This window comes from Sceloporus occidentalis, unplaced genomic scaffold, assembly GCF_023333645.1.
Source record: "Sceloporus occidentalis isolate IW3139 unplaced genomic scaffold, rSceOcc1.0.p SCAF_3, whole genome shotgun sequence".
NCBI lineage: Eukaryota > Metazoa > Chordata > Lepidosauria > Squamata > Phrynosomatidae > Sceloporus > Sceloporus occidentalis.
In genome coordinates this window covers 137,683,650-137,697,571 of record NW_028316983.1, presented here as the reverse complement: position 1 = coordinate 137,697,571, position 13,922 = coordinate 137,683,650, and the positions used below count along the sequence as shown (strand labels likewise).

At 41.1% G+C, this 13,922-nt stretch overlaps 1 protein-coding gene across 3 annotated transcripts in view; it reads left to right on the top strand.

Moving 5' to 3' along the window:
* The first annotated feature begins 271 nt into the window (after positions 1-271).
* MAJIN (membrane anchored junction protein) overlaps positions 272-13,922 on the top strand; it is a 41,347-nt gene continuing 27,696 nt past the window's right edge. For 2 of the 3 annotated variants that reach the window (XM_089516410.1, XM_089516408.1), the window contains exon 1: positions 272-298. In XM_089516410.1, the coding sequence (XP_089372536.1) occupies positions 274-298 (25 nt within the window). In that variant the 5' untranslated portion in view covers positions 272-273. Of the gene's footprint in view, positions 299-9,121; positions 9,151-13,922 lie in introns of those variants that run through there. The other variant, XM_089516413.1, reaches the window with a different exon arrangement.

The window sequence follows — 13,922 nt, the reverse complement described above, 5'->3', positions numbered from 1 at the left end:
CAATCTCCATTAACCTTGGCATTTTCACACATTTGATTCACAAAGCACAACCATTTCAAATCTCATTGAAATTAATTAACGGGACAAGGGTTTTGAGAGGAGACAATGGGACAAGGGTTTTGACAGAAGAAGACTTCAATCCTATGCCCATTAGTTGAACTGAATTCACCAAACTTTGGATCCACTCCTTCCCCCCCCCCCCTACCCTTTGTGGTTTTCCTCTGCCTGCAGCTGCTGAAACAGCTGATCATCAACAACAAAAATAGTAACACCATGTTTGCTGGAGGGGGAAGCCAAGGTAAGCCCTCACCAACCTGTCTCACTCTCTAGCCACCCAATTCCACCCCAAACTCAATTCAGAGTGCAGGGAACACATTTTAAAAACCCCATAGTTTTTTCCTAGAGACTGCCAAGTAAAAAAATTATGAGCCCTGATGACGCACTGGTTAAATGACAGTACTGCAGCTACAACACTCTGAGTTTGATCCCAGGGCTCCAAGGTTGACTCAGCCTTCCATCTTTTCACAGGTCGGTAAAATGAGTACCCAGCTTGTTGGGGGCAATTGGCTTACAGATTGTAAACAGCTTAAAGAGTGCTGAGTTCACTATAAAGCAGTATACCTCGACCGGGGAGACCTTGAAACGGTTGTACATGCCCTGGTAACCTCTCGTTTGGATTTCTGCAACGCGCTCTACATGGGGCAACCCTTGTACCATACCCGGAAGCTGCAACTTGTGCAGAATATGGCAGCCCGTCTGGTTACTGGCACCGCCAGGGCCAGTCATATAACACCAGTCCTTAAAGACTTACATTGGCTGCCTATTCGCTTCCGGGCGCAATACAAGGTGTTGGTTATTACCTATAAAGCCCTAAATGGCTTGGGCCCAGGGTATCTGGAGGACCGCCTCTCTCCGTACAATCCGCCCCGCACACTCAGATCATCAGGGCAGCTATTGTTAACCATTCCAGAGGCGAAATATAGTTCTACCATCAGGAGGGCTTTCTCCATCTCAGCCCCCAACCTCTGGAATGCGCTGCCCTTCGAGCTCCGCTCAGCCACCTCCCTAGCCCAATTTAGGAAGGGGCTAAAGACCCACTTATTTGAACAAGCTTACCCCTGACCAGTTACTCTCCCCCCCTCCCCTTGTCAGCACTGTCTTGCCGGCATGGACATTTTGTTATTTTTATTAATCTGTTTTTAATGTTTTGTATGATTTGTTGTTATATTGTTCGGAATTGTTGTTCACCGCCCTGGTTTTTAGAAGGGTGGTATACAAATAAAGTTTTTATTATTATTATTATTATAGAAATGTAAATGCTATTGCTACATTAAAGCCCTCAGGCATCAAAAAGAAGTGTTTTCACTTCAAATCCTATGTTCAAACAAGGTTGGGATCAAGATAAGTACAAATTAGGATTCAGCCAAAGTGACCAAGAACAAGAGTCTGCTTCAGAGCTCTTTTGCAGCTTGCCTCTATTCTCTCTTGAAGAGGATAAACCAAGGTTCCACATTTCTCCTTATTTATCTGCATGTAAAAGCTATTTTATAGCTACACAGCTATTTTAAAAATGAAAAACATATGTGGGATCTTTATTTACTTGTACACATCCAGCTCCCACAAATCACCATGTACGTTTCAGCCTGGTTATGTGAAACCTCCATTTAAAAATAAGTCAAAATAAGCAGAGTGAGTTCAGAAAAGCCTGGCACTGGAGATTTATTTACAATTACAAATGAACAGAATACTCACTCCTACTACAGCAAACATACCCCCAAAGAGCAACCCCATTCTTTCTAGCTAATTCTAGCAGGAAACTGTCTCTCACTAAAAATTATAACTGCCTTTTACTATATCTCTGTCCCGACATGGGAGAAAAAAGTAGCACTGTGCCAGCAATGAGTATTTCATCTGAAAAGGCTGGATGCCAGTTCCTAAATTAGCATGAGATGATATCTGCCATTAGCTCCCATTCAATAAACATCCTATGAGCAATCAGAATAATAAACACAGGACAGAGATTTACCTCAGTTGCTTCTCAAACTACAGTACCCACCCAATAAAGTGAGAAGCAGATGGATAAGATCAGTATGAAACATAGGAATAATTCACTGCAGGACAGGCATAAAAGAAGAGCCTAAGGACCTTATCGCACTTACAGTTTTCCCGTTCCGTTCATGTCTACAAGCCGGACAGATCTGGAAACGGGCTGACGACGAACGCTATCGCATTAAGTGTTGTCAGCGTTATGCGATCGCAACAATAACGATCGCTATCGCACTCCGCTTTTCGATAGAACAACCTGTTGTCGTTTGTGGACCTCGCTGTGAATGGATTTCACCGCACAGCCGGGTCGCATCCCGATGATGCCCCGAACACCCCCTGTCTTTGCGCATGCGCAGTTCAGGAAAAAATTGGCACGCGGTTTCGAAAGGGAGCTTGGGTTATTCTCTTTCCCTCCTTATTCCCTGTCGCTGTCCCTCTCTGCAAAAACGCGGAAGAGACATTGCAGCCGCCTCCTGTCACATTATGGGGTTGACAGTTTTAAGGAGGGGTGTATAGAATTCGTAGGCAGGGAAGTTCTCTGACTGAGAAATCAATATACCACTCCTTAAAACTGGCAATCCCACAACAAAACACGAAATATTAATTCAAGGTACTTTATGTAATGCCAATACAGTGTTGTAATCACTGATAAAAAAATCCACAACAGTAACGAAAGGAAATATTTATCTATTACGTGATGTCCCTCCATCTAGAACTGCTGTAAATGTCCACGGAAAACTAGTGCATACAGTAGGACAAAATATAGCTATCAATGTTAAAAAAATTTTTTAAATGTTATAAGAACAAGGTAGATTTTCTCCATAGCTTTATTCTTTCATTTGTCCCTGAATTAATTGGATATTTCAGGCAAAGCTACCATTATGTTGCCATTATAGTCCACTATTGCCAGGGAATAAATGTAGGACAAAATGTAGAACAAACAGTAGGACACATGCAGCACCAAACTAAAGCACAAAATGTTGGACATTTTAGGTCCTAAAGTCATGGCTTACTTTAGGTCTTCAGTTGTCTTGTTGCAGCGGGACAATTATTCAAAACCTAACATACCTACCCGAGATCGTTACATGGTATCAAACACAGTTTCCTGTTTTTTTTCATATACAAACATGTCTACATGTTCTATAATTTTCACTGATGAAAGTCGTTAAAACATCTTGCAAGGGGACCAGGTATAGGAAAGATGTCATGATGGACCATCATTACTGTAGGGACTGGACGGGGATGGAATTGGAACGCGTAGGATATCGCACACGGGGGATTTTACGTTCTCATAACGTTTACTGGAGAGGGAGGACGGAAACAAATCGTTGGGGACATTTTACGCGAATGGAACGGAACGGGTACACACTGTAAACGTGTCGGTAACGAGCTGTGCGATAAAATCCGTTCCGTTACCGTACAGACCTCGGATCGTTTAAAAATGCGTGTGCGATAAACTCCTCCGTGTCTTAAGACACCAAATCCTGTCTCATCTTGGAGATTAAGCAGGTTCATCCTTGGTTAGTACTTGGATGTGAAACCATCTATGGATACTACATGCTGTAGACTATGGGCCTGAACAGACAGGCCAAAATAAAGCTGCTTCGGGTCACTTTGGAGGTATGCTGTTTAAATGACACACACATCTTAAGAGGCCAGAAGCTGTGCCAAAGCTGTCCTAAGGACTGGAGTATGGCTTTGGCACGGCTTCTGGCTTCTTAGGACTCGTGCATCATTTAAACAGCATACCTCCAAAGTGACCCAAACCAGCTTTATTTTGGCCTGTCTGTTCAGGCCCTATATTTCAGAAGAAGGAACTGGCTAAACCACCTCTTGAGTATTCCTTGACTAAGAAAACCCTATGAAATTCATGGGGTTGCCATATGTTGACCAGTGACTTGAAGGCACATGTTGTTGTTGCTGCTGCTGTGTGCCTTCAAGTTGTTTCTGACTTATGGAGACCCTATTGCAGGGTTTTCTTGGCAAGATTCTTCAGAAGGAGGTTGCCGTTGCCATCTTCTGAACCTGAGAGAGTGTGGTTTGCCCAAGCTTACCCAGTGAAGGCACATATACACACAGGCATAGAAGAGGAAAAGATAGAACACTACTTTTACACAACAGCTCCCAGATAAAGTGAGCTATAGCACATCCCTGACATACACAGGACTTCGGTGGCAAGTTTATGTTTGTTACAGGTAACCCCCCAGCTTTAAGCACTAGTCATCAGCACCAATAAACCACATAAGCATACAAGTATAGTCAAAGGCTTTCATGGCCGGCATCCATAGTTTTTGTGGGTTTTTCGGGCTATGTGGCCATGTTCTAGCAGAGTTTCTTTTTGATGTTTTGCCAGCATCTGTGGCTGGCATCTTCATGCCAGCCACAGATGCCAGTTACAGATGCTGGCGAAACGTCAGAAAGAAACTCTGCTAGAACATGGCCACATAGCCCAAAAAAACCCACAAAAAACCATACAAGTATAATCTGCCCTCCACATTCACAGGGTTTAGGGATGTAGGACCCCCCACCAAAGTGGAAAAACTGCAAACACTGGACAGCAGCAGAGGTGGTGGCAAGTCCCAGCATGCACTCCTCCGTCTTGCAAAGTGGACAGTCAATGCAGTCCCCAAAGGGGCTACCACGGAAAATGCACACCTGGCAGCTGGGCACTGCTACCACTGTCACCACCCTCTCCTAAAGCCCAAGGCTACTGCTTGCATATTCACACAACAGCTTCACTCAAGGAGAGAAGCATGCAGAATGCATGCACGGCAGCCAGTTCCCACCACTGTCACCTCTTCCTGAAGCCCAAGGCCACCACATGAATGTGCAGACAACAGCCACAAACCTTTGAGGCAAAGGTGACGCCTGCCAGGGACTCACTCCTTGTGTTCCTTGCCCCATAGAAATAGGAACACAGAAAGAGCCTAGGTTTGAGGGACCTTAACTCAGTCTCCTATCTCTATGGGCTAAGGAATCTAACAAAACACTCTTTCCATTCTGGAAAGGAGGATGAAAGAAGCCAGGGCAGGGTGATGGCAAACTTGTGAACAATCAAATCCAGGGATGTTAAACCAGCAAATATATAGGGCTGACTGCACAGATGGCAGACTTGCTGCAAACTGAGAAGCGAAATCTCTCTTCATACCTATTCTAGCACAGCAATCAAAGATTGTGTGTTAAAAAATAACAATGTTAAATTATGTGTTTCTTGGGAGAAAATAATCCCAATAAAACTGGCTGAACAAGCTGAGGCTTGGTGATTTTGTTTGTTATCTTGCTCCCCTCCTGTCACCACCCCTTCTATGCAAGTTGCAATTTTCCAATTTATGGCAAACTGTGACAGTGATGAGCACAAAGTATGGCAATCAACAAGTATCAGGAAGTAGGAAAGGAGGATCAGAAAGAGGGAGTCCACGGAAGGAAGGCCTTCCTGTGCAGAAAATGAGACAAGGAAAAGGATGCATGATAGAGAGATAAGAAAAAAGAATGGAGGAATAAAGATGCAGGGAAAAGAGAGGAGTACAGATGACTAGAGACACATGGTTGGTGTGGCAATGGCATATGGAAAGGACAAAACAGAGTGGTCAAGCAGTGACATGAAAAAGCAAGAGAATAAGAAGCTATGTGGGATGGAGAATGCTGCAATGGGAAGATAGCATAGCACATCGGAGAAGAACAGTCAGAAAGAGACAGAGGACAACCAAAGACGGAATGGAATCAAAAAGAGGATTCAAAAAGAAATACATAAATTCAACCTAGACAATGAGGAAATCTAAATAGTTAAATATTTTATGTACTTTGAATGAAACATTGATCAGGAGGGAGACTATATTCAAGAAATCAGAAGAAGATTAGAAATGGGAAGGGCAGCAATGAAAGAATTAGACAAGATCTTGAAGAGTAAAATATACAACAGAGCACTAACATTAGAATCATTCACTACGCATCATCCTGGTTATTTGATATCTGTTCCCATTAAACCTGGACTCATCCTGTTTTGTGCTCTGGATAAGTTTTTATGATAGCTTTAAAAATGTTTTGTTCATGATCATTGCTTTACTATTATTACAAATGAGAAACATTTAGAGAACAAAATATTTCATTAAAAAATCTTAAATGTTCTCTTTAAAAGGAAAATAGCCAGGGTTAGTGTACTACATACCCAGAGAAGCCATTATAGAAGTAGCTATTACTGTGTCAATGAATATCAGTATGATTAATAGCTTTCATGCACTGGTGTTAATCGGAGACTTTCCTTCTCCACACTCCACAAAACAAAGACTTGTTTCAGAAGACAGATCTTCCCTAGGATCAAGGAAGGAAAGCAAATAGCTAGATGTCAACATTTCAGGCAGATTCAATTCTATTATTTATCACCCCCTACACATCTGAGCTGTTGCAGAAGACTAGTTCAGTCAGTGGGATTTACCTATGTGTTGACTCACAATTTAACAATTGATTGAGTAGGTCTACACTGCTTGGGACTAACTAACAGGATCCCAATCATAGGCCCCATGCAGACAGGCCAAAATAAAGCTGCTTCGGGTCACTTTGGAGGTATACTGTTTAAATGATGCATGCGTACTAAGAGTCCAGAAGCCACGCCAAAGCCATGATCCAGTCCTAAGGACTAGAGCGCAGCTTTGGTGCAGAACCTGGACTCTTAGTACGCATGCAGAATTGAAACAGCATACCTCCAAAGTGATCCGAAGCAGCTTTATTTTGGCCTGTCTGTATGGGGGCATAGTTTGGTCCAGAGAGAAAAACTATGTAGTTTGGCCTTTTTAGAAAAGAAAATTCCTAATAATTATTATACATTACTTGGCTGAATGTGTGCACCACAGATCCAATTGCTTTATCCTTTGGCTACTTATTGTTTCTCTGCTCTGTATCTACTATCCTCACCAAGGTTTCCTTTCTTTGGGTTTCAAATTAGTCTATGGAAACTTAACTGTGTGCCATACAAAAGTAATAAACTTTGCAAGGCAGCCCTATTTTAATGTAATCTCAGACTGAAAAATTGCTGCTCTTCTTGATTAGTTTTGGGAAGGAAATAGGGAGGAGGGTGAAGGCAGTACAGTATTTGTGGCTGGCTTTACTCTTTCAATAATGTTTCATGGTAGAACAGTTTGGCCGTGTTTGCTCATACATAATATCAGGCTTTGCCTAAGTGTTCCCATGCTTGCCTGATAACTGCTTTTGATGTTGATATAGGAAGGTGACTCCTTTGTTACTTAGCTACATGTTGACCTTCCTATACTTATGACTTCCCATCCCCCTTTTATGGTTAGCATTCCTTCTCCATCATTCCCATTTTTTCTCATCCGTTGCTTTTATCTAAAAGTGGGTGAGCTGCGTTTGGTGTCAACACCTAACAGCAGGGTTGTACAAACCTAGCTTGCCAACCTCACAGGCCAGTCATGAACACAGGTTGTTCAAATACCAGAAGAAAAAAGACAAATCATTTTCCTGGAATTGGGACAGTTTAGCCAAGATTATATTTACAGAGTGCTTGCCTCTGCCTCAGCCCTGAGATCTAGATTTCAAATTTCAATAAAAACCAGGGGAAAAGCAATTAATTCCATGCCCTCCTATACTATGCCTTGCCAAGTGAGTTTACTAAGAGACTGATTATAATGTGCAGTGTTTTTATTTTTGGTCAGCAACTTGGGCCAGCATTTTGGGTAATGGAAAATTCCATCTGCTCTTTTAAAACTCACTGGACCCATTTCCCATCCCTATCTTAGCTTAGGGAGCATGGGATCATTAGCCAGGAGAAGACAAGGTTAAGAGGTGATATGATAGCTCTGTTTAAGTATTTGAAGGGGTGTCATATTGAGGAGGGAGCAAGCTTGTTTTCTGCTGCTGCAGAGAATAGCACCCAGAACACTGGATGAAGCTACAGGAAAAGGGATTTCACTGCAATATTAGCTTTTCCTACTCAATTTTTTTACAGTGGTTTGATGTGTAGGAATGAGCAGGTGAAACTTTTTACAGAACCATGTTAAGTTTTGTCACCTAACAATGGCTGCAGATCAAACCATAGTTATTGGCTGCAGATGCTTATTTCAGCATGAGCAGCATGGGCACTTTCTTAAGAAAGAACATTATTCCAGTTCAAAAACCTAACCATTTTTCTTTTTAAAAATTAAACTTGATGGTATTTCCCATTCCTATAGATCTGCATGACATGGCTGTATTGCATGCTATTTTTTTATTTGTTTGGATTTGTTGCATTTAGCTTCAATATTATTATTATTCGGATAACTTGTTGCTGTGTACATCCAGTACCTATTCCAATATTTTGTGGGTATTCAGTAGACATAAGCCACAGATCCCTTTCATCCCCAAGAGGCAAGATATGCAAAACAAAAGTTATCTCATGGTGTTTCTAACCTTTGGTGCCCTATGTCAAGTAAGAATAGTATTAGTTTTTTGTGATTTTTTAAGCTATGTGGCCTTGTTCTAGAAGAGAATAGCATTGCTGTTGGTGTGGTAATCCTGCCATTTGTGGGGCCCTGGCAAATGATCAACTTTGCCATTGCCTGCAGCCTTTTCATACTTACCTGCTGATTGAAAATCTGGTAGTCTTCACTCATCACATGAGCTTCTACCTAAGGCCTTGGTAAGTACTATTACTCTGTGATGGTTCATACTGAAGATAAACACTATCTTTTTCACAATAGAAGGGAATGTGATAGACCACAAGTAGAATGCTGTAGATGTTCCAGGAGCTAAACCTATCCCATTTTCAAGTCCTTCCAAATTCCCATAGAATGCTTCTATTTTGTTTTTCAAAAGTACAGACCGTCCAACTGTCCTAATTTGGCAAGGATAATCCCAATTAATCCACTCGCTTCCCCACTTTTTCAGATGCTTTTAAAATGTCCTCCTCCCATTTTCCCACTTTGTGCTGTTTACTTCAGTTGCTGCAAGCTCAAAGTACAACCTCAGCCTACAAAACTAGATTGCACTCAAATAACTCAGCAAGTGGGAGAAGCGAAGAGGGCGCTTTTGAGTTCTTCCTTAATAACTTTTGCCATCTTAACCATAGTTACTTGGCCAAACATGCTTCAGTTTTCAGCTGTGAAATGCTGGAAGGTATGAAATTAGAGGTGACTGGAGGTTATCGCTTTTAATTTTGGAAAAGCACTGTTTGTGGCCAAAAAGATCCAGAGGGAGGAAAGATAACCTGAAAACGAGTAATTGCAACGCTTGAAAACTTCTCAGGCAATCTACCACTATGGGGCTCACTTTTTTTCCCCCAGGGATAAGGGACTGAGAACGCAGCAAGCTGCCTTCCTACCCCATCAAAAAAATCCCACCCACAATTCATTTCATTATTCATTCCACTTCATGGGTTTGGGATATTATTGAAAAGCCTGCAAAACCTATTTGATCACAAACTGGAACAAATATAAAATATGCATATCACAGGCAGCACTATTTTTTATCATAACACCTTCAACTCTCTTACAAGTGACATTCTATTTTTAGGAGTGACCAAATTAAAAAGGTAAAAGAGTTATTGACAAAGGCAATATCACTAAAGGACAAGATTTGTACTGAACAAATCGCATATCTCGGTGAAATTATGATGAATTACTTAGACTACTTTATCTGGTTAATGCCTGTACACTTAAGTCACACAACTGATACTATCAATTAAAGATTTGCCCTGACCTGATGTCTCTTAATGCAAGGAAAGGATTTAAAAGCAATAAAGCATTCCTTTCTACTTAGGTAGACTCTACAGCCATAAACCCCAGACTCTTATTCTAGCTTTTGCAAAATATATTCATATACTTCAGTGCCTTGTATGGCATGTTGTTTGCTGTATCATTATTATACATCTTAAAAATCAATTAATCCACCACGCTGGATGCGTCTGTCGGTATCTCTTGGAATAGTAAGGCCTCATGCAGCATTTATCAGTTCCTATCTGGTGAACTGTAGATAACTAAAGGATCTTGAGGGCCAATCCGGAGGAAAGTATTACTGTATTCTCTTCTCCAACAACCTGATCTCTTGTTGACTTATGTAGGGGAATTGCAGAAGCATTGCAATTTCCCAGAGAAGACTGAACACAAGTTACTTCCCTGAGGCCTAGCTGACTGGAAGCAATATTAACCAAGGTTATTTCACATTACAGAAAGTACACCTCCTCCCTGTTTTGTGAGATACTTGCAAAAATACACATATCTCTTTTAATTAAAAGCATTGTGTGTTGACAGTTTTAATAAAAATAACTGTGTTCCTAGCATCAGAAGAAGGTCTGAGAAATATAGTACTGTTCCAATAAGAGGCTTAATGTTAGCAATGTGGAATTTGTTCCAGAACCAGAATATAGAGAGCAGATAATATAAAAAATGTGTTTGTAGTGTCAGAAGAAAGTCTGAGAAATATAGTACTGTTCTAATAAGAGGCTTAATGTTACCAACATGGGATTTGTTCCAGAACCAGAGTATAGAGAGTAGACAATTTGTCCATCTAGTCCAGTGTTGTGAATACTGGCTGGCTGGCAGTACCTTTCTGAGGTTTCAAGCAGAGGTTTTCCCTGCTCCAATTGTAGAGGCTAGTATTGAACATGCAACTATCTGTATGGAAATCATGTACTCTGCCATGGAACTCTTTCTCCAGTTTTCCAGATTTTGCTTGCCAGGAAAAGTTTAACTGGTGGTTGAATGTCTTCTCATGCAGATAGTGATGTCTGTGGCTGAAACTACACTACAGAAATAATAAGGTTTGACACCACTTAAATTGCCATGACCCGTGGCTATGGAATTCTGGGATTTGTACTTTTGTGAAATATTTAGTGTAAAACTGCATTAATTTGTCAATGTGACAGCAGCCTGTTTCAGTTACAGTAAAGCACTCTATATAGGGCTGTCTTTGAAGGGGTTTGAAAACTTCATTTGGTAAAAGAGCTGTAGCCAGAATGTTAACTGGGGCTGGTTACTGGGATCATGTAACTCTCTTGCCCCAACAGCTCACTAGATGCTTGTCCATTTATCAACACAGTTCAAAGTGCTGTTATGTTATGACCTATAAAGCCCCATATCCTCTAACATTTCACAGATCAGAACTAGCATATGTGTGGTCAAACATTGAGTGCACACTACCTTTGATTTAACTGAGTTCAAAGTACTTTTTAATTCTGAACTCAGTTTGCAACTACTGAAATAATCTGGGGAGGAAAGTGGGAGGAAGAGAAAGGAACTGGGGCATTTTAGAAACAGCTTAAAAAGTGGGATGGCAGAAGATTAATTGGGAGTGTCCCTGACAATTTGGGACCCTTAGAGGGTATGAAGACGTCTATGGCTTATGCCCAGATTATCTGACAGACCATATCTCTTTGTGTGAAGTTGTCTGGGGGTCCTGAGCTCCTTAGAACAGGTCCTTCTTCCAGTCCCATCACCGTCATGAAAATGGTGGTCAATGGGGACACACGATAAGAGCCTTCTCAGTAGCTTCTCATAGACCGGTGATTCCCAAAGTGGGGGTAGTAGAAAGACCCATGGTGCAGTGAGGAAAAGGGGGACAGCAGGGGGGCTTCATTCAAAGTACTGCTGTGTAAGAAAGATAAAGAGAACCAGTGGCCTTTAGGGCTATAGTTGGGATGAGGAATTAGAGCATGTGGGAGAGGAAGAGAAGTGGCAGCAAATAGGAGCTTTCACCTTTGGAACCTTGTTTAAGCTTTGTGAGCTTTGATGAGATGTGGCTGGCAGGCTGGAGCTGCACTGCTTCTCCTGCTTAGCTTCGTCAGAGAGGCTGAAAGAAGAGGTAGCAGAAGAAATAATGTTTGTGTCAGAGGGGATGGCTTGAAGCTGTGTGGGGAAGGCACAGCTTTGGGGAAGGAGCATCCAGAGCCCTTCCTCGCTGGGAGAAAAGTGGGAAGCCATCAAAGATTGAGTTCGTCCTCACCAGGGAGATGCTTCTCCCTTTGCACCTTGGGAGCAGCAACTGAGCAGCCTGTTGAGCACAAACTAAGAAGCCTCCCATCTGCACCAACCTATGCTGCAAGGCAAGAGGCTGCTGCTCAACTGGCTACTCAATTGCTGCTCACTTTGTACCCAGTCACCCTAGGAGCAGCAACCAAGCAGCAAGCCAGCAGGCCTTCCTTTTGCCGTAAGACCAACACAGGCAAGATAGAGGAGCAAGGCTGCTGCCGTTACTGTATTTGCACATGAGAGACTGAGGCAGACAAGGAGTGGGTGGCAAACTTGGTGCATCTGAGATAGATGCCGCTGGCCAGGTGGCTAGTGCAAAAACAGTAGACCTCATATCAATAAATAGGCATGGGTGGGCATTAGGGTTGTTGCCCAAGAGGAAAAGGGGCAGCAGCCTGAAAAAGTTTGGGGACCAGTGCCCTAGACCTTGAAACTTCCTCCCTAAGGATGCAGGAATGACCTCTTCTTTGCTGTCCTTTCCTTGGCATGGGAAGACTTTTATCTTCTGATAGGCTTTTATAACTGAAGGTTTTAAGGAAAGTCTCTTAAGGAAATACTTTAATGTTTATGTTGTACTGTTTTTAAACTTCTTTTAATCCTGTTAAAGTATATATTTTAAATTGTTTTAATATTGTTAATAATAATGGCTTTTTAATTACCATATATTGTAATCTTTTCAATTTGTAAGTTGTTTTAGTTCTCAATCTTATGGAAAAAGTGGAGATATAAACAAAGATAAAACAACAATACCTTTGGCTCGGAAAACATGGCAATTTGGTATGATATTTGATAACAAGCAACTGAATAGAATGAAAAGTAATAATTCTGTTGTGAAGCTTGTGTATACATCAGTATGCATGAAAGACGGAATCCAGAGTACAGTATCTTCAATTATTCTAAATTTCACTTTGTGAAACAAAGAAGATTAGTTAATAATGACTGAAAAATAAGTGTGCCATACAGCTAAGGCAAGACAGTTAAAAGATTAAATGTAAATCAAAAGGACTGTTTTAAGTAAATTTAATGCCAGACAAGGCAAAAATGTTTTGCGTGTGCCAACACTGGCTGTTTGCCCAGTTCACGACAGATTGAGATAGGAATCTGAAGTAAAAATCTATTTCAATCTAAGTAGCTATTAAAGTTGAACAAAGGCAGTCTGGTTTGTAAAATATGTAGCAGAAGAAATAATAGGGAATATAGAGAATGGTTATAATATTGTACTGCAAAGTATAAATATAAAAGGGTATTCAATCAATACTACTAAGGAAATCTACTGAACAACTGTGTGGGCAGATTTAATATTTGTCTTATTTTTTTAAACAGAGGTCTTTTCTCCCCCTTCTTAAAATTAGCCCCCTCCTCCTGCTTTGCACATGCTTCAGGAAGCCACATTTTAAATAAAATAGTCACCATCCTATCTAGTGTGTTACTATATTTTTGCACAGCCATTGCGTTTAGGCTACATAATATATGATTAAAAAGATGTACTTGAGCCACATTCATGGCAATTGTCTGAAGACCCCTTTCAACAGAATGTTCTACTTAATGGCAAATTTTCCTGTGTTTTGCAAAAGTTTTACCATACAATACGAGGGCTGATGTGTGAAAGATGTAAGTAGAATGCTTAAAGAAAATCTTTGTATAGTTTTTTGCAGCCTAACTGACATCCACTGTTTTATCATCTCCCTGTTGCATCCTAAACTAAAAAAATAAGCACATATGCTTCATTATCTTCTTCATGCCTCAAGAAAAGTGACCCGTTGGTGCTCTCCTTCGCCTATGCACTCTCCTCTGCCACTTGTAACTCCTCATATATTTAATGTTTTTTTCTGATTTAACATTAATTTGACACAGTAGGGAAGTACTGTGTAAAATACAGGATCAGTTTTACACTAGGCCTGTAGATCTTGTCTTGTTGTGTGC